Source organism: Toxorhynchites rutilus, chromosome 3 (assembly GCF_029784135.1).
Source record: "Toxorhynchites rutilus septentrionalis strain SRP chromosome 3, ASM2978413v1, whole genome shotgun sequence".
Lineage (NCBI taxonomy): Eukaryota > Metazoa > Arthropoda > Insecta > Diptera > Culicidae > Toxorhynchites > Toxorhynchites rutilus.
In genome coordinates this window covers 43,871,839-43,892,488 of record NC_073746.1, presented here as the reverse complement: position 1 = coordinate 43,892,488, position 20,650 = coordinate 43,871,839, and the positions used below count along the sequence as shown (strand labels likewise).

Sequence of the window (20,650 nt, the reverse complement as noted above, 5' to 3'; positions counted from 1 at the left end):
ATGTTGTAGTCCACTACGTGCTGCTGCGAATAGCCAGCTATTGCTCATCTTCCGACTGGCAACTCTGTCAATTCCCACGTTCCATTCGTCTGCTTCATTTGATTTCCTAGACTCGTTTACGTTTCGTGGCTCTTCCTTAACAAGACCCACAGCATTAGCTTCTTTATTAAAACAACTTGATTTTTTGCCCTCATTGATTCGCGATGAACGATGCACATCCGGAAGAAATCCTTCGTTTCCTACAGAAAAAATTTCTTTTTCCGAGACACTACCATGGTATCTGGTATCTGGTATCTAGTATCTGCAGCATTAATTTGTATTGTTGCATCCAAAGCATTTTGATCCTCGTCCATACCACGAGCTTGATTTAGTGTTCTATCACTGCCAAGCATTACTTCAACTTCAGTAGATTGGGGTTTGGTCGTCACAGGCACTGCACATTTTTTATCGTTATGTCTCTAGATACACTACTTCCGCAATCACACTCAGCTTGCTAATACCGACACCTTTCGCTGGACCATTTGTATCATTTGCCATACAAAACAATCTCGTACGACTTCGAATGTAGGTAATTGTCAATTTTCTTTTCTGTACGTCATGTGCTTAATGCATCAAGAATTTAGCAACCAATTGTATTCTCCCGGATCCCGCTTCATCTGTCATTGCCGTAAACACACTTCGATTTTATCTTCATCATTCTGTTGTATCACAGAGACTTTCGCTTTCTGTTGAAATCTTCTCGCACTCGCAATTTTTCACTTGCTTGTCCGCTGTTAGTTTTGAACAATCTCACCTAAAGTATCCTTCTTGTTTTTAAAAGCGACAAAGTTTGTTTTTCTTTGAGCTACCTTCAATTTGGGCAAACACTTTCAATGTTTTGTCCATGACTTCATTTTCACAACGACGCCTCCATTCGTCTAAAAGATCACCCTTGACGAACTCAAGTTTCAACTCTTCTACTGGACGTCTGGAAAGTGCATCCTAACTTTCGGGTAAACTCGACATTATTATAGCGACAAAGAGGTGATCTTCCAGCTTTTTACCAATCGGGTTTAACCTATGCACCATTTCCGTTACCGGCATCAGGTGTTGTAACATTCATGGTAGCTCCTCAATGCTACCCACATTTCGTTTACAGATTCTGCACTCATAACATGGCATACCTGGTCGTTGTCTAACACCAAGCCAATTATCGCACAAGCTTTTCCATCCTGCGATTTCTGCTGTGGATTCGGGTCCTCCGGTTTCGGTTGCATTACACAACCATGCAACTCTTCCTTGACTAGCAGCAGTTCCACGCGAAACTTCCAGTTTGCCCAGTGAAAATTGTGGCGCCTTTCCAGCACGATCTTTGCATCCGCCATATTGTGCCCAAATCACGTAATAAAAGAAATTTTATTATGCAAAAGCACACCACTTTTCTTTCCCAGAGGGGCAACTTTATTTGAGTTTTAAAATTCCTGGTTTTCCTGATGAATTTTAAAAATAAATCCTGGTATTTAGTATACATGCGAGCTCTCTACAAGTTTGCAAGCCAGATGAATTCATTTTCTCTGTTGAAGATTGTTATAGAACAATAAATATAGTAGAACAAACAAAAGAACAAAAAACAGGACAGAATTATTGTTCGTTCGTTCTTCGTTCTTCTTTTCGACGATAGTTTTTAGCATATCGCACGAACCCAGAGTATCACAAAACTCGACGAATTCCTGTTTAGTTTTGTCCGCCGCGGTACCTCTGATTCTATCTTTCTCTACGAAATGTTCAAGAGCGATATTCATGTGCTTTTTTGCAACATCATGACGGTTTGGTGAAGGTGATTGTTCCTTCATTTTTCGAAGAGATGCAATGTAGTCCTATCTATAGTTCGGTCGAAAAATCAAGATATTTTTCTCAGAGACTTCATTTTTCTCCACAACACTTTTGATTGCAACTTTCACATCGTTGAGTTGCCACCCTATTTCCGAACCGAACAAACTTTACAGCCACTCGTGATACGCAACTAGGCACATAACCTGTTGGGTTAATTCGGATAGAGAAAAAGTATTTTAAATTGCAAAGTAAAGTAGAAAAAACTAATGACGAATTTATTCACGTGTGCTTTTAACTGTATCGATAGTTGAATTAATTTATCAAAGGAAAAGTCTTTTTTTTTTTTTATTAAATCGTTTATTTTTACAGGCTCAGTTACATAAGTTTAAAGGAGCCGAACTCCTATCTGTATTGTTACAAGTATATATAATCATTTTTCATTAATTCTAGTGTTAATGAAGTAGAGAACCGATTACTCGCGGTTTGCTCGAGTTTAGAAGGGTGACATTTTTTTCAGGAAAAGGAAGGGATATAAGGATATGTTGACAATGTTCACACTCACATTCGCACTCACATTCATCATACTCAATTCTTAAGCCTATCTTATATCTAACATGTATTTACATTTCACCTTATTCTATTGTTAGTAAGAAGGGATTTAATTTCTCGCGAAGGAAAAGGAAAAGGAAAATATAAGGATATAAGGACAATCACACACGAAGATCGATAACTTTTAAGAAGACGTATATTTGGGACATGTAATCAAGGTCTAACCGAGCCAACACATCTCTCACCGGCACATTGGGCTGTCTTCCTCTGGCCCGAAGAGAGTTTTCTAAATTCGATCTGGCAACAAGATACACCTCGCACGACCAAACAACGTGTTCGATGTCGTGGTAACCTTGGCCACAAGCACAGATATTGCCATCGGCAAGATTAAAACGAAAGAGTAGCGCGTCTAACGAACAGTGATTGGACATGAGTCGAGAGAAGGTGCGAATAAAGTCCCGACTCAAGTCCAGACTTTTGAACCATGGTTTGAGGCTAACCTTAGGGATAATCGAGTGAAGCCACCGACCCAATTCATCTTCGTTCCACTTACGTTGCCATTTAACGATGGTATTTTTACGGACTAAAGAATAAAATTCATTGAAGGCGATTTGACGCTGTAGGAAAAGTCTTGATTTCAATGTTATTGTTGAAGCACTGTCATAGTGAACGGTGCGTATATCTGATTTCTGTATTAATCCGATATTCTCTTTGCAGTACCCGCAAAGCCCACACCCACGAAACCACCCGGCCCTAGTGCCAAGCTGCAGGCGCAAATCAAGAAGCAGTATCCGGACTTCGATACGCTGACCTCGAACGCCTGTATCGACATCAAGACACTGCGCGAGAAGAGCAAGAACCTAGACCTTCCGCTGATTTCTGCCCTAATGCACGATCGTTCCCTGCTGAAGCAAACTCGGGCCTTCGTCATGCCCAAGCACCCAAGCAAGTCTGGCCCAACCAACCCAGCGAACATCAGCATGACTACCGGTCCCGGCCAGCAGCAGCAGCAGCAGAACCAACTATCCACTCCCAAGTCCAAATATCCGGTGTCCGGTCTGAGCACGACGCAGCTCGCCAAACCGCGCAAATCATCCGTCGTTAGCCATAGGCATCCGAACGATAAGTTGCCACCGCTGCCCGGCCAAACCACGGCGGAAGGCAACAACTACGTTATGGATCCAACCCCGGCCAAACAGAAGAGCTACAGCTCCTCGCAACAACCCAGTGCCTGAACAATCACAAACACACACACATACACCCATGCACGCAGGTGATTCCCTTCAACGTGTGAGTAGTAGTAGGAATCACTCGCGACGACTTTCACATCTGGAAACATATTGTGTCATGCCCCTTAAACTAAGCCTATAGATTTTTACCGCTTCGAACGGGAGAGAGAGAGAAACTTGTGTTACTCGCATTTTTATAAAATGGATGAATAGTTTTTTTTTGTTTGTTTCGTGTAAGACGTTACAACCGGGAAAGTCGCAAGGAAGTTCTTGGAACGAGGAAGAAAATATGACCCCACCGACCACACTCTTTCTACACGCAAAACCGCACCAACTTTACCGAACCTATTATTCGTACTATTATTCCGTAGCCCAGTGATAGCGAATTCCCTGTCGTTCCAAGCTTTCTTACGATTTTCGTTCATATATTAATTGATGACACGCGACGAGTGAGAGAGAGAGAGAATGATGATCGAAACAATCAATCGAATTCAATCAACAGTAAATGAACGCGCGCATAGATTAAAATGTAAAAGAAAGGATACTTTTCTATAGTGGAAATTACTCAGGATTTTTTTTTATTAAAAAAGCTCTTTCAATCGAACCTAGTTCTGTTACATTCTCTTGGTTACGCGTAGAAACGTTATTGTGTAAGAATGGTGTAAATAGGCGGCCGAACGCGGCTATACGATATACCGCCGCCAATGGTATCTTCTCCGCTCTATGCTAGAATTTATTTGTTCTAGATTGAAGGATACACAGAAAAAAAAAGACGGAATGTGCGACGACGAAAACTACTTTGAAACGTTTCGGAATATAGATAATATTCGTGCCAAAATGTTCCATTCTCTGTCACATGAGTGAACGACTCCAGCGACCCTTTCCAATTTGAATGAAATTTTCAACATGCCAATTCACGTCTTCGAAGGTACAATCACCGTTGACCATAGTTCTCGCTGTGCGTGAATGATAATCTGCCCAGTTTCAGATTGGCACACCTGAGGGTAGCTTGGAAAATATAGGAAAGCAAGTGACTGATAACTCACACTGAAACCACATAGTTACTGGTCGAGCGTCTAGCGAGAAAAAATTGTCTTTCTCGAGACAGGTGAAGGAGTGTGCAGTAAAGTTTTTTCCACAAGAGCCCTTCTCAGGGCTAGAGGCAAATGAACTGAAAAAGTTTAAAGTTATTGTATGCCCTCACTCAACCTTTTTTTTTATAAATTTCCTGATCAGAGATTATTTTCGATCAATATTATTTTGCAACTTGCAGAGAATGTGCTTCTTTATTACGCAGCATATTTATTTGATACGGATAATCTGATTTTCCATAATGATTTTCATTTTGAAAACGTGTTTATTCCTTCCGAAAATGCATCATCATCACCAAACTCGTTCATTCCAAGATAGGAGTGTATCGAAAATGAGTTGCATGAGTTGTACTTGTATGTATTTTGTACTTTCTGCTCAAACTTTTCCCCCTGAATTGATTTACTGAGGTCACAGTTACATAGTTTCCAATGGCTGTGATATTTAATTTTAGTCCTGAAAGCGTTGTCAAATCCTTTTACTTATGTTTCAGCATCAATCGCAATGCACGCAACTGGTTTCTGCAGAATCCCTGGTTTTCGCTCTGGATGTTTATGCAGCACTTTGTTTTGATGTCTTTTTTGTTTCTTGTATGTATTCGGGTTGTTCCGCCTTACAATCCGTTGCACCGTCCCGTTACGTTCAGATCCAAGTCCCAGCCCTTTTCACTAAGTCACCACGACAAACATTGAATCGTATAACTAGCGTATATGCAACATCATATATCAAATATTTTAGTTATATACCAACAAGCGCCTAACTGGCATATAAATGCAAAAAGTGGAGGTGATATACATACATGACAATTGCTCACGAATTAGTTTGGATAAATATACGACTTACATATGCATCTGGTACGACTATTGTCATAAGTACATACTATGACATAACATACTAAACAAAAAAAAAGAAGCGAGGAAAATGTTCGTGGAGTTTTAATTATTTTTATAGCCTCGCGAACCTCCATTTGTATATATGACAACATTTATTTTTCTCAAAATAAGAACTATTCATTTGATTTGTAGTGGGATTGAGTAGAAATATTTGAAATGACTGGTGGTGATTTTGAGGAAAATTTGTTCCGAAGGGATTCGAATTCCGGTTGTTTGGATGATAAGCAACAATTATCTCGCACAACTATTAATATAATTCTAGAGCAGTTTAAACTCGTACATATAATACGAAAAAGATGCAATCGGATACTCATTCCTGGTCGTCTATTGTATTTTAGTGGAAATGTCTTGAAATTTATATAGAAGTGGTCAGGTAAGGTTCAGTGCTACGTGTTTTAAGTTTGATTACTTAAACACGATGTAAAAATTTTCATTCGAATTTCACCAATTTCACCAAATTTCAGGCCTGACGATCTAGTAGAGATTAATTTGTCTCCCTCATTCACCATTTCACCACCAGACGTCGACACTGTTCATACGACATCTGGGATCTTGATATGTCAAAATCCTTATATGATGTAATATGGCCTCAATTACGATCTTATATGATTTACTGTTGAACATAATTCAATTTATATTTTCATGCGACTCAGAAACTGCATTGGCCTCATGTGCATATGAGGGGCTTAGAATGAAAGGGGTATAAGTGATTTCATCGATTTCTCTACATCGACTTTCTCTTTTGGTCATAACTTAGCTGCAAATACATTCCCAGCTGTATTTGACAATGCGGAAGACAGGTCAGAGCCTCATCTATCGGATTATATATCAAACTCAAATTGGAACGTTTTTGCAGTTGAGTTATTAACTGAAGAAAAAGTTGATGAAGAGAAATCGATCAAGTCACTTACACTTCTTCATTCTAAGCCCCTCATATATGATTTCGTATAGATCGATTTTACGATAGTGTATATCATAAAACCGATGTTTGTTACATCGGTTTTAAAACTTAAGTATTATTGATGAATAATATCGAAATTTTCGCATTTTATGCGATTTTAGGTGTACACCATCTATCCTTTGATCGACATTATATAGGATTTTGATTCGACCTCACTTTTTATGCCACTTAGAATATGCCAATTTATGCGATTTAATGTTTGCTGGGACATATTGAAAGATTTATGCCGTTTGATGAGGTTGATTACCTTCTGGTACAATTTGGGATCAACAGGTTTCTGGTTTCCTTCCTCTTCCGACAAATCATCAAACGAATATTGTTCTCCGAACTCGTTGATGATAGATTTCCTACTTACCGGATAAACACCGGATGTCAGTTTATCTGAACACTTTAACGAACAACTGTTGGAAAAATCGAAAATTGAATTTAATTTTCTATGATTTTATTCGAACAAAAGTGATAAAAATCTCTGTTTTCCAGAATAATGAATGAATATATTCGTAGAGTGAAGCATAAAATATTGAATCATATCGGGTTACTAAGCTCCTACACAGCATTAGCTTGGATTTTGGCGCTAAAAGATGGCAGTGTTTGCTGACAAAACCGATACAAATGACATCAAACAAATGTCGTTTTAGGGAATATATCAGGTTATATTTGAGTACAGAATGGCGGAAGGGGGATTGTTTACATGAAGCGGGAGTGAAACTGATAACAAGCTTCCGAAATTCTACATTCTCTCGGTAATTTCAGTGGTATGCAGCTGCTAATAGCTCTTTATTCGAAGAAAAAACGTTTCGCATACAGGAAAAACGGAAAGTTTCCAGTTTCCAAAGAAACGTTAATTTCGCATCTACTATTTTCCCAATAAAGTGTTTGATTCGAACATTCGAGGCCGAGCGTTTTCCAACTAGCAACAATCGCACTTCGGTAAAACCTCATTTGTTACGATATTGCCACTGCGCAGAGCTGAGGCCGAGCGTTGTCATGATGGAATATTGTCGACTCATGTCTGGTCGTTTATCGGCAACAACTCGCTCTAAACGGATCAATTGCTGCCTGTAACAGTCTCCATTGATCGTTTGATTAGGTTTTAGCAGCTCGTAGTGGATCACACCCTTTCGAATCCACCATATACAGACCATTACTTGGCACCGTGGATACTCTACTTCGAGGTTTATGTTCGTGGTTGGACGGACTATACGATCGTTTGCATTTTGGATTGTCGTAGTGAATCCATTGTTCGTCTCCGGTAACGATTCGATGCAAAAAAAACTTCCTTATGCTCCGGTGTTCGGAAAAAAAGAAAGATCGTTCGTTCACTCTTCTTGGAGAATTAGTTCTTTTGAACAGTTCTTGAACAGTTGTCCATCTCTAGTGCAAACGGTACAGGGTAGCTTGAACTAATTGCTCTAATGGATGATTATGTTGACCATAAAGGGGCGAAGATCGCGATGGGTTTGAGTTGAAATCGTCAGTTAGCTTCAAGTAATACAATGCACCGAAGAAGACACGTTGAAAATTTAATTCAAATTGTAGAGTGTCAATCATGATTCTTTATTTTTCTGGCAGTTTTCACTTAAGAACACTTATAAGCAGCAGCGTTCACGAAGTGTTTTTTTTAATGTTACTAATTCAGAATTCTAGATGTAATAGGTAGAGAGAGAGTACATTGAGCGCGCACGCACGCACACACACACATAACATAACATAACATACAAGGAGGACAAGACTAATGACTAGAATAGAGAAGTGAAGCAATACAACTTTCTATTTAGAGGAAGCCTCTATATTCCGGAAGGTGATCGAAAAAAAAAGCGAAAGAGGATTTATTCACTACAGAAGAGTCGCCATATTTATTTGTTTTTTTTAACTGAACGAAAGGGAAGACCACAAGATGGCAAGTGAGAGAGCGAGAGAATGAGAACTAGAGAGAGTGTGTGTGTGCGATACAAAGTATTGGGAAAAGGTTCCGGAACGAAAAGAGGAAAGGAAATATTACACAGGGGCGAATTATTATTATGGTACACTTTTGCTCAAATTACCTACTGTAGGAACCTCGGTATATAGGCGGTGCACGAAGGCATTGGTTTAGGTTACGCAATTTTTATTTAAAACAATATTTTAGTTTTTTTTTGTTCGAAGAGAGAGAGAGAGAAATATGATGGTAGCAATTACACTTTAAGGAAACCACAGACAAAAACAAGTACGAACTGTTTCTAGGGAGTAGTGTTGTAAACGTTATGTTTTCCTATAGATATTTTTAATAGATTTTATTGACATTCTCTCTACTCTATACAATATAGCTAAGGTTGACATATGTACAGAACAAGCTAGTGTGTAAGGCTATTTGTAGATTAGTTATGATTCGAATTTTCTTCTTTATAAGAAAAAATCCAGAAAATAAAATCAAAACTAAATCAAAACAGAACCACCCGTGTTGTCCTGGTTTACTTGTGTAATCTCACAATCACGGTTTGCAGCGCCTCAACAGCGAACTTATCGAAATACACTCGCTCTTTCCTAGATGACGATCCAGCAACAATTTCACCACTGTAGAACATTGCGGTTAAATCAAGGGAAATGTTCTTCATACCAAGATTCGTGATCGATGCGAAAGAGTACCTTCTCGGGTACCATCTCTGGATCACGAGCACGTCATTCTGGTTTGACTTGACGTCCGTGTTGGGCAAAATTTGTCCTTCCTTCACCACAGCGTTCAAATATATAGACGGCGATCGTTTCCTCACCTCGATCATCTCAATCACGATGTCCAGATGGTGGAACGAGGCGGATGTACTTTTCGGCAGCCATGGAAGCGTTCCTCGCCCGGTGAACTGATTCTGGAATCCACTCCACGCCATAGCGGCGAGATGATGCAGGTGCTGGGTTTCGCTATGCTCTCCGTTCGGATCATGAGCGTCCTCGAGAGCAATCTCATCACCGTAAAATATACTTGCGGTTCCTGGAAGCATTAGCTGCATCAACGTAGCAGCCAGAGTCGCATTTGGACTGATTCCGGAAGTCAAACGTCGCTGATTGACGCCTCCCAAACTCCAATGGACCCATGGATGATCAACACCCTTCATCATGGTTCCGTCAATGGCCTCCTTAACCGTATTCGCAATCGAGTCGGTTCCATTTGAAACATCCAACACCACATCCACCAGATCGACATGATGCAGGACATCTTTCACAATCCGTTCGGGAACCATGTCAACAAACTGTTTGCTCACCATCAAAACCCGGTCCGCACCCAGTGTGTACTTCCATTCCTTAATGTTCTGCAGCAACAGCGGATCGTCGTAGAAGTGCTCCAGTCCCTTCATATAGAATCCATCCACACCTCCCCTGGCCAACCAAAATCTCAGCACGCTCGTGATAGCATTCTCCTCTCCCACCGATCTGGCCAAACGCAAAAACTCACTTGTGGGAACATCATCCGTCCGGTTCGGCAAATGATCCACATCGAGCGTGGGTGGATTGAGCTGCTTCACAAACGGATAGATCGGTATATCGAGCACCAGCGAGATGTTTCTTTCATGCAGAACGGCCGCCAGTTTCTGCAAATCTTCCACCTTGCCAAGCACCTCATCTACGGCGGCCAGCGAAGTTACGTCCTGGAAGTTGTCCGGATAGTGTTTCGAGGGAAATATCGAGTTCAACCGGATGGCCGCGATTCCCAGACTGTTGAAGTACTCCACTCGGCCGATCAGACCCCGGATGTCACCCAGGCCGTCGTCGTTGGTGTCCTGGAAGCTGGCCGGGAATACCTCGTAGAAGACGGATCCTTTGTACCACGCGACTCTGGAATGATGAAAATTGTTTTAGGATGCTTGTTGATTTTTTCATTCTTTCGAAGAAAAAGTGAGTAGGAAACCAACTTATTTTGAAATATTTTATATCTAGATGAATAGGAATCTATTTCGAAGTCCGATTAACACATTTAGCCCCGGCCGAACTAGAGCAACAATGAACTTTCCATCTGGCCCACGTCGATCCGATATATGACTTCTTTAACAATCATTTTATAACTTTGTTACTGTCGTTCCAAGTGTCCACGTTCTCCAAACGAAAAGTCCACTATCGGTCCGATGAGCTCAACGTGAACCAGGCAGAAAAATCAGTGTCATTCCCCAGGGTGTTAACTGGAACTGATATTAGAGACTATTTTAGTATTTTATTTTATTTTGTATTGTTGGATCTTTGTCTTACGATCACTTAATCAAAATCGAGAATTAACCCAAAGTTTGTATTCTGGAATGGTAAGTTCAAAAAATCGCCTGAACCAATCAAGTCGAAATGAATTTACTTAACGAAAAATAAATTCCGGTCTGAACGAGTATCAAAACCTAGAGTTTTGCCGAATTTTATAAGAATAGCACAAACATTGCAGAAGCGAAACACGTAGCATCAAAACTGATTCCTTAACCCATTAACAGCTAAGTTATTTTGGATTTAGAAATATGATTCAGTTAGAATCCTTAGTCATAATTTATTCCATAACAGCACACCCTAGTGGCCGGCTTCAGAATAGTTTGACACCATTGCGTGATGTTTTTACTTCTAAAAAAAGTTGTGCTAGATGGAAGATCGGAGAAGACAGTTAACCTTGATATTGACGTTGATACCCGCGTCGGGAGCCCGTCGTGATCCATTCCAAATATCGCAAAAGCGATGAAATTCGAAAAAGATACAGGGTGCTTGAATGTTCCTGTAAATGGCAAGGCGTGGCGTCACAGTTAAAAATATGATCGGCGGTTGAACTTGAAGGTATTAAGAACAATTAAGATAAACCCAGAATGCTCGAATCGGGATGCGCTAGAAATGGTTCTAGCCGCAGTATCAACTTTCAATATTTCCACATTAATCCATTTATCATAATAAAAAAAATCATTGAGAGGAACGATTTCTATTCAAAACTTCACAACTTGCAAAATATTTGACATTATTCTGGATATTTATCCCTATAAAATAAATTTAAAAAAAAGTTAATTTTCAATCATAATTTTTATTTTTAAAATGCTTTTACTCCACCATAAAATTAATTATAGCCAAGGTGGATGAAGCAAATAAAGGGTGTGTCACATCAAATTGCATCACGGAAAAAACGCTGTAGAAATTCGCCCAGTAGACCGATCCTTTTGAAAATTTTAGACAGTAAAATAAAAACTATTAAACAACTTTTGGCATTTTCTTTTTATTCATACTTCGAGCCCAAGCCCGTATGCTCGCACCTTCCTCTTTACCCCGTCCATAAGGTTCTGTACAACGTCAGGTTGTAGTTTTTTTTGAACAGAAATCCATTTTCTCTTGAAGTTCGCCTCCGATTTGACAACTTTTGGGTTCTTCCGGAGGGCCTGCTTCATAATCGCCCAATATTTCTCTATTGGGCGAAGCTCCGGCGCGTTGGGCGGGTCCATTTCCTTTGGCACGAAGGTGACCCCGTTGGCTTCGTACCACTCCAACACGTCCTTTGAATAGTGGCACGAAGCGAGATCCGGCCAGAAGACGGTCGGGCCCTCGTGCTGCTTCAATAGTGGTAGTAAGCGCTTCTGTAGGCACTCCTTAAGGTAAACCTGCCCGTTTACCGTGCCGGTCATCACGAAGGGGGCGCTCCGCTTTCCGCAAAAGCAGATCGCTTGCCACACCTTGTACTTTTTGGCAAACTTGGATAGTTTCTGCTTGCGAATCTCCTCCGGAACGCTGAATTTGTCCTCTGCGGAGAAGAACAACAGGCCCGGCAGCTGACGAAAGTCCGCATTGACGCAGGTTTCGTCATCCATTACCAGGCAATGCGGCTTCGTCAGCATTTCGGTGTACAGCTTCCGGGCTCGCGTCTTCCCCACCATGTTTTGCCTTTCGTCGCGGTTAGGAGCCTTCTGAACCTTGTATGTACGCAGGCTCTCTCGCTGCTTGGTCCACTGGACGAATGAACTTGACAAATTCAGCTTATTGGCGACATCCCGGACCGAACTTCTCGGATCACGCCTAAAATGCTTAACTACGCGCTTGTGATCTTTTTCACTGACGGAGCATCCATTTTTGCCGTTCTTCACCTTCCGGTCGATGGTTAGGTTCTCGAAATATCGTTTTAGTACTCTGCTGACCGAGGATTGGACGATTCCCAGCATCTTACCGATGTCCCGATGTGACAACTCCGGATTCTCGAAATGAGTGCACAGGATTAATTCACGACGCTCTTTTTCGTTCGACGACATTTTTCCAAATTTACGAAAAATTTACAGTGAAGCATGGCCAACATGATCTATACACTCTTATCTGATTATAAGCGAAAGCTGAAGATATAATTCCTAAAAATTAAATTTCTACAGCGTTTTTTCCGTGATGCAATTTGATGTGACACACCCTTTATCATGCATCTAAGTTGTTTCTCTCAGCATCGTAGTCGCAAATTTCAAACTTAGCATCAACACAACTACATAATTTGTATGTACTCGGTCACTGATACAACAAAACACACACATAAACTCTCACAAAAACGCCGTGGCGCATTGTTTCACCGAACCATCGTCGCAGCTTTGAAACCCGCTCATAAACCACACCATTCTGTGTAACATTGCTCAGTCACATCCCATTATCGAGTCTCAGCTGCTGCTTGTCTAGTAGTAAAAACCGTGCTCAAGTATGACATATGTCAACGAGCAATTATATTTCACAACGGAGAAAAGAGTTGAACAACACATTAGAGAAACATTATGAATCAGGCCATGTTGTAAAGACGATTCAAAATGTGTTGGTAAGCGCAAAACCCAAGGAAGGAATGGTTCAATTTGAGTCATCTATATTCCGTTGTATTCGTCTCTTCCCGTAGATCAATATAGTGGAGATAAAAATCGGAAAGTTGAATTCCCATATGTTCTACAATTAGCTAAACGTTGTTGGTCCATTTGATGTTGGCGCTAACGAAATTGATTTTTGTTCGAAAGTGGAAAAGGATTTTCAGACGGAATAACGCATTCCTATATCTTCTATCTATATAAACAAAAATGGAAGGCCAAATGTGTTGGTCTGCCTGAAACCCGATGAAGGAATGGTCCGATTTGAGCTGTTTTTATTTTGTAATATTCCCTGTATCAAACATGTATTCAATGCAACGGACGAACATGTTATTTCCAAATGTTTCGTGGAGGCGATCTGGCGTAGTGGTAACATCCATGCCTCTCACGCTAAAGGTCACGAGTTCAATTCTCACTCCCGACATTCTTCCAAAAATGGAGGTAAAAAGTGACGAACCAGCCAAATGAGTTGAAAATCACTATAATACGGATAAAAAAAATTCCGAATGCTTGAAGAATCTTGAACGAGAATTGTGTCTGAAAATAATTTCATATTATAAGGACGAATTTTTCAAGAAGACGAATATTCAAATAAAAAAATATATTTTGGGCGGGACGAAGTTCGTCGGGTCAGCTAGTAAATAAATAAAATCAATGAATAAGTGCTCCGATATATTTGAAGTATTATTGAAGTGTTACAACTACTGTACCTATGGTATGAAGAGATTGTGATGCTATAAATGATGACGAAACTCGTCCTGGAGGTTTGATATATTCGCAAGGTATCTTCCGCAATTCGTATGGGATCTTGGACCTCACGCGAGTCACCGAAAGATTGATACATCTAATGCAAAAAAAACAGAGATGCTTTCATGATCGGTTCGGACCCAAAGGCATCGGTGGAAAATCATGAACATTTTGTTTGATTCTTCCTCGTTATATATAATTTTGGTCACGAGTACCACACCTCACCTTCCCTTTACTCATGAGTAAACTCATGGCAAACGGTTCGTCGTGTTGAATCAGTCAGAATAACGAACGTTCGCGTTGCAGGAAAAAAAAACCCAAAATGCTGACCGGAAACAGTTATTCGAGTGATACTTGTTCGTCGGCAGGAAAAGAAGACCTGCTGATCAAATTATCAGCTAGTCTTAGTTATAGCTACCAATTTGCTACCAACAGGAACCAGTGCCAAGAAAAAACGTGACGAGAGCATGAAACCACCTAAACATTCTAAACACTCCATCACTACTGAAGTAGTAAAAATAACTAAATAACTAAAAAGTTATACCAAAAATTTCGTTGCATTCTCAAATAATATCCTATCAATTCGGCGGAAAAGCGGATAATACAATTCCGTAGTTTTGCTTCAAAAGTGCGGTCGTGTCCTGGATACAATCTCTTCCAATTTTTGAAACAACCTTTAAATGATGAATTCGATTCTACTAGATAAACAGGGTGTAAATGAGTGTAGAAGAAGTCTCTCGGCAAATTCAGCTGAACACTTCAGTATTGAGTACGGACAAACAATTCACCTAAGTAGGATGGAAACCGTCGATGAGCTCAAGCTACCTCGGCAATCATACTATTCAGAAGAAATGCGAAGCTAATTCCCATACCAGTCCAAAGGGCAACACCAGGTTGAAGACAACTCTTAAAAAAATATATAGTTCTGGGCTAGCCTAACGTAGGACTGTGATTAATGGGAGCAGTGTTGCCACACGTACAGATTTATCTGGAAAGGTGCAGATTTTCTCGTTATTCTTGGTACAGATCATGTACGGTACAGGGTACAGTTTTTAAGTCAAAAAATACAGATTGGTACAGATTTTTCCCGCATGTGAAATTTCTTACATTTGAACCAAACAACATGATGACTTTTATGTCGCAGTATCGTTTGGTGCTTGATCAGTTTCATAAGGGCGAACTTCCTTACAAGGAACGTCTGAAAGGATTCGCGTCGAACTGTGCGACCGTGATGATAGGAGCTTCGAATTCCGTAATGCGCTTGATAAAAATCGATTGCCTTGATCTAGTAGTCATCAAATGTAAATGCAACTTGCTGGCTTTGTGTGCTAGTTGTGCATATCCCTGACAACCTTTAGCATTTATTCAGGGATATATATACCTATGTATCCAATAGCCCAATAAGAACTAGAAATTTCGATGCAAGACAAGATTTTTTGGAACTCAAGCCGCTTGAAATCCTACGCCATACGGCCACCCGTTGGCTTTCGTTAGCGGCGGTGGTGAAGAGATGCATTTCAAGAATTTCAAAGTTAATTTTGTTTTTTCCATTTAGTATGAATGTGACAAAAATCAGAGCGCTTGCAGCATATTGACTTAAAGATTTCATGTCAAAACCTCTACCTTGTTTTGGAGTATGTTTTGCATCAACTCAACAGAATGAATCGTCTGTTCCAGGCTGAAAAACCTGAATTCACGATGCTACATGAAGAGCTGAAAGATTTTCATTTGATCATTGTCACTAATATCTGCGAGGAATCTTACGTTGTTTGAATGTCCAATGCTACTAAATTTGAAGATCATTTGAAAAACGGCAAGAGTTTTTAGATTGAGAAGACAGCAGAAAAAAACTATCAGAACAACATAGAAAGGCAGATCATTTTCAAAGATATTTGTAGCAGTTTTTTGACGTAGAACTACGTCTTTCATTAAGGGTGTCAAATCAGAAAACAGGTCACGTTTTTATGAAATAAAGTTAACGTTAATAACTATTTTTTCCGCGAACGGATTTTGGCGATTTACATACTAAACGAATCGGAAATTCCGTAAGATTTTTTTAATATGCCATACAATAGAATCCCCTGGTTAGTAAATGGTTAAAATTCATGAAAACTTTAAGTGTTTCTATTTTCCCATACATTTGTTCTGTCCATTTGAGAGCTTTCCCGAACAGAGATATCAATAACGAGCAACTTATCGACGACCAACGGAGGGGAAATCGTAGGATTTCAAGTCTCCATGAACAAAGGAAAAGAAGAAGAATGAAGGGGAATACTTGTCTAGAGTATAAACAGTGGATCTCGCTTAGGCAAACTTTCATTCGGCATCGGACTGTTGAGTAATCCAGTTCACTTTGCTTTCGCTGCGCTTCGGTCTAAGATTGGACTCCACCAGTGGTAATCCAACTTGGAAATCGTCATTTGATTTTTCTGTTCGTTTTTCGCGTTATTCGTATCGTGTGTTCTTCTTTCCGCGTCATAAATTGGACGCTTCGCGTAGTGTGCGATGAGCAAGAAGAAGAGGAAGGCAGGCTCGAACCCTGCAAAAAAACAGGAAGTGGGTTATATCTATGGTATAACCGCAAGGGTGACGTAGGACTATCGTTGATTTAGAGATCATTTGTTTGAAGTTGAATCTGAATTCATTCTGAATGAATGAATATTTGGGGGACTTCGAAAACGAGAGCGTTACGTTGGAGGCACAAGGTTTTATGCATCCAATATTGGATACGGAAATATCCTACTGATGGGGAAGAATAATCTTCAGAAGCTATCCTGTTAATTGCGATTGATTGAAAAATCACAAAACCAAATGTCTTTGGTCACAGTGTTACATGGATAGAAAACATTAAAATAAACTTTTTCACATGAATGTAATTTTAAATTCCCAGAGGAACTGGCAGATTATTTTCCGGATCTTTCTCGATGCTGAATGGCATCCAAACGGAAAGAATTCCGCGCGTGTATATGTGTGTGTATATAGCGGCTGCTTCGAGATCTTCCCGGGGAACCGTTTGTGGCATCACTCTCCTCCTGATGGATTCCCTTCTGGCCTAAGGTGCACAAACAGGCTCTTGGTGACACCGTTCATCCGCGCTTTCATGATAAACGAAGAGCTTCACCACAACAGCGACAACATGCTCCAATCGCTGTTCAATTTGAACTGAGTGGATTTACGAGCGGCGCTCGCTTATATACCGATTGGTGATTTCAATAGCCTGTTTTGAAAGCAATTTTAAGACTATTGAAACAGGTTTTTGGATCAGAAAGTAACAAGTATAGAACGCGTAGACATTTTATCTTTCGAATGAAGTGTTTATCATACCGGTTCGTTTAGTTGTTTAGGAGCTATTAACGCTCAAAATCTCGGTCTCCGGCGTAACGCTTTCGTTTTCGGAACTTTGATTTTACACCCCGGTATAGAAATGAAAGACGTAGTCCTACGTCAAAACGAACGCGTTGCCAGGGGCAATAAAATTTCGAGGTAAGCGTCATCTAATTATGCACGCGGTGTTGGTGCAGTGAAAAGCGCTCGCACTGAACCGAGCCTTCGCGAGTGTGACACCGCATCGAACAACAGCGAAGTAGGCGACTTCGGCGCGTCGGTCGAAAATGTAAACGCCTTTACTCAGGCAGCAACCAAAATCAAGCTCCCCCCGCTGGTGGTGAAGGCGGTCGCTCTTGACAAACTCATCAGCGAATTCGCATCGATGGGTGTTACAGCAGAGTACAAGAGTACAAGTAGTCCTATCTCAAAATGAGAGAGTATAGGTGTTACGGTGACTCAAACGAAGGGATCAGCAGAAGACACAGGCACTTAGTAGTTTCTGCAAGCATCAACGAGCAGGTCTGAAACTGGATAATTCCCGACCTGGACTTTTGAAGAGATTCGATTTTTTAAGATCTGCAGGTCTGTATGACAAAGTCAGGCAAAAAAAATGACAGTCTACGTATCCAAAGGGTACGCACGCACAGAGTAACACGATGCTGATTTCAATTATAAGGAAGCCTCCAGTTTCTTGAATTTTGAAGTTCAGATCCAACAAAAAATTGCTTGTGTTAATATGAGCTTCTCTCTTCTATATTTGTATTGGATGAATGGCGACCGCGAGTGCCAACTTAGAGGCGAATGAACTGCAAAGTTTAAAGCCTCTTAAAAACAAAGAAAGAAGAAGAAGAGTGCCAACTACTATACATGAACTGGATGAGATGAATCCAAAGTGGGTGTGGTATTCACTACTGAGTCGATAAAGTAGGGGTTGTCTGAAATGCCACTGCGTCTATAGAACGAATATCGTTGAACACCGCCTCTTTAAAAAAACCGGACCTTCCAATGTATCTGCAACCTGTATTGTGCCAGTATCGACAAGAGAAGATCAATGGCTATAAAATGGAAATGTTTCATCAAGTGCTCATAACAATGCAAGACCGTACAGCTCAATGGTTGCTTTGACTGGCCAATCCGTCTAGACCGATTTAAGAGTACGTCATGGATGTTGTCCAAGTTCAACAAGGTGTCTTGAGGTCTTCTAGAAGACGATTCTCAATTGGTAAAAATATTCCATGGTTGTTGTTGTTCATGTTGACTAGCAGTATTTAATTCACACTCGATGAAATATTTAGAAAGTTTCGTTCTGGCATCATTCCTTGTCCGTGTGCTAATGGGTTTATTACGCAATAACACGATTTTTAATGACTGACAAAAGCGTCAATCCATTACTAGTTTCATCATTTTTCATCACAAGGTCACCAAAACAGTAAAATCAAGCCACAAGTTGCACTGTTTGCACGCTTTTGTTAAATTTCTATTACTCCACAAAAATCCCCCTGAACCGAGGACACGGTTTCCATTGAAAACTATCACAAACAATCACCTCTATTTGTTCTTCTTCCTATCATATCCCATGTATTCGTTCGTTTCAAGCACTCTATTGGCACACTCCTTCAACGACCTTCTCGTCAATACTTACGGGGGATTACACGACTTTGGCAGCGTCGCAATCATTGCCACCACAATGCCGACCATGGCGACGATACCACCCAAAAACACGAAAAACGTACACTTCCGAATCAGGGGCCAGTTCCAGTGCACAAAACTGGGCATATCCTTGGACATCGGGATGTGCATCGTGCCGTTGGGATGAATCTTGTTCTCCTGCGCCTTTCCATCACTCTTTTTTCTCAAATGTTGGTAGTCACTGTGGTTGTTGAAGAGATTCCCTGCCCCGGTGGAGCATCCACCGACCATACCAATGCCGGAACTACCCGACGAGCTCGTTTCCGCGGCAGGATCATCTCCGGCAATCGTCTCGCAATTTTCGTTATTCCCCATACTCGGTGTCAATGGGTGGGTAAAATCCAACGGGGGACTGGGCGTTCCCGGCAGCAGCAAACATGTGGACGCGTCTTCCTCCGGGAGAAACGTCGACACCGATGGCGATGTCGTCAGCGAGTCCGGCAGATCGGCACCCAACAGTGTTGGATCGGTGGATATTTGCAAATGGTTCATTTTGCTGTTTTGGCACACTCACTAGACCTCGCTTCTCGAGTTTTTTCGGCAGGTGAAAATGAATCAGTAATTATATGTGCAAATTCTCAGATTGCATAACACCAGCATTCTCCGACACGACAACGACGACACTACTGCAGCTCGGTCTGCTGTTGCTGCTAGTGCCACTCGTTTGTATGAGAATAACTATAGGTTTATTTTCCTTCGAAGAATGTTGTGACGAACGATAAAATTCTAGCTAATGAAAACCACCAACACAACCCAGCGTAGACGACGATTCAGAAGATCAGCACGCGAAACACGATGTCGCGCTTCAATTGATACAAATTGAGTCCGTATCCAAACAAGTGAGCGATTAATTGATTGCGAGTCTGACCACTTTTGTTGCACTGTAAAACTTTACACAAGTACAATGTTCGTAATTAATCGCAAAAGGTTTGCTTTCCACGAGAAAATTCGAAAACTTGGTCACGGAGACACCAAGGCTGACGATGTCTTTTACGCACCAAAGATGAATGAAAATTATTTTTATGGCATGAGCGAGCAATGAAGATGCCATAAACTGGTGGCACGCGTGCGCGTATTCTCTTCCATTTCCCCAGGAAAATGAGGAATTATTTTCCCAAAACAAACCGCGCTGTTGAATCATTCGGATATTTTTGAGGGATATTTATTTCTACAAGGTGAGATGGCAGAAATGTTATAAACTATCGGAAAATGTTTTTCAAACGGTTTTAAATTGAAATTTTAAATGAAATAACGGACGTTTGAACTTAAAGGAAACAGGTTCAGATATTTTTTTTTTTCCCAAAATATATTTTTTATTAAGGCACATGTGGCGTTAGCCTGTCGGGGCCGGGAGTCCAATATTTTGACAATTTTTGTCTTACAACTATGTTAGTAATATGTAACCGATTACTCGCGGTTGGCTCGAGGTTAGTATTACAAGTGTTCTCATATTATTCTATTCTGTTCTCATATATTCTGTGAAAAAAACTCAGCTTTCAAGTAAAGGTATAAAAATATATAGCGCCCTTGGTCCCGAGACCATGTAAACTATAG

At 40.7% G+C, this 20,650-nt stretch overlaps 2 protein-coding genes and 1 non-coding gene across 5 annotated transcripts in view; 1 reads left to right on the top strand and 2 right to left on the bottom strand.

Moving 5' to 3' along the window:
* LOC129780557 (protein expanded) overlaps positions 1-8,964 on the top strand; it is a 122,086-nt gene extending 113,122 nt beyond the window's left edge. For all 3 annotated transcript variants that reach the window (XM_055788938.1, XM_055788939.1, XM_055788940.1), the window contains exon 6: positions 3,079-8,964. In XM_055788938.1, coding sequence (XP_055644913.1) covers positions 3,079-3,596 — 518 coding nt within the window. In that variant the 3' untranslated portion in view covers positions 3,597-8,964. The remainder of the gene's footprint in view (positions 1-3,078) is intronic.
* On the bottom strand, positions 7,361-7,504 carry LOC129780761 (U4 spliceosomal RNA). The gene has a single exon (XR_008744023.1). It is a non-coding gene; the product is annotated as a U4 spliceosomal RNA (small nuclear RNA).
* Positions 8,792-20,088, bottom strand: LOC129780559 (neutral and basic amino acid transport protein rBAT-like). The gene is made up of 2 exons (XM_055788941.1): positions 19,050-20,088; positions 8,792-10,340 (listed from the first exon to the last, which is right to left on the bottom strand). Exons 1-2 carry the CDS (start codon positions 19,586-19,588, stop codon positions 8,984-8,986), a joined length of 1,896 nt encoding a protein of 631 aa, XP_055644916.1. The 5' UTR covers positions 19,589-20,088; the 3' UTR covers positions 8,792-8,983.
* Positions 20,089-20,650: the final 562 nt, after the last annotated feature.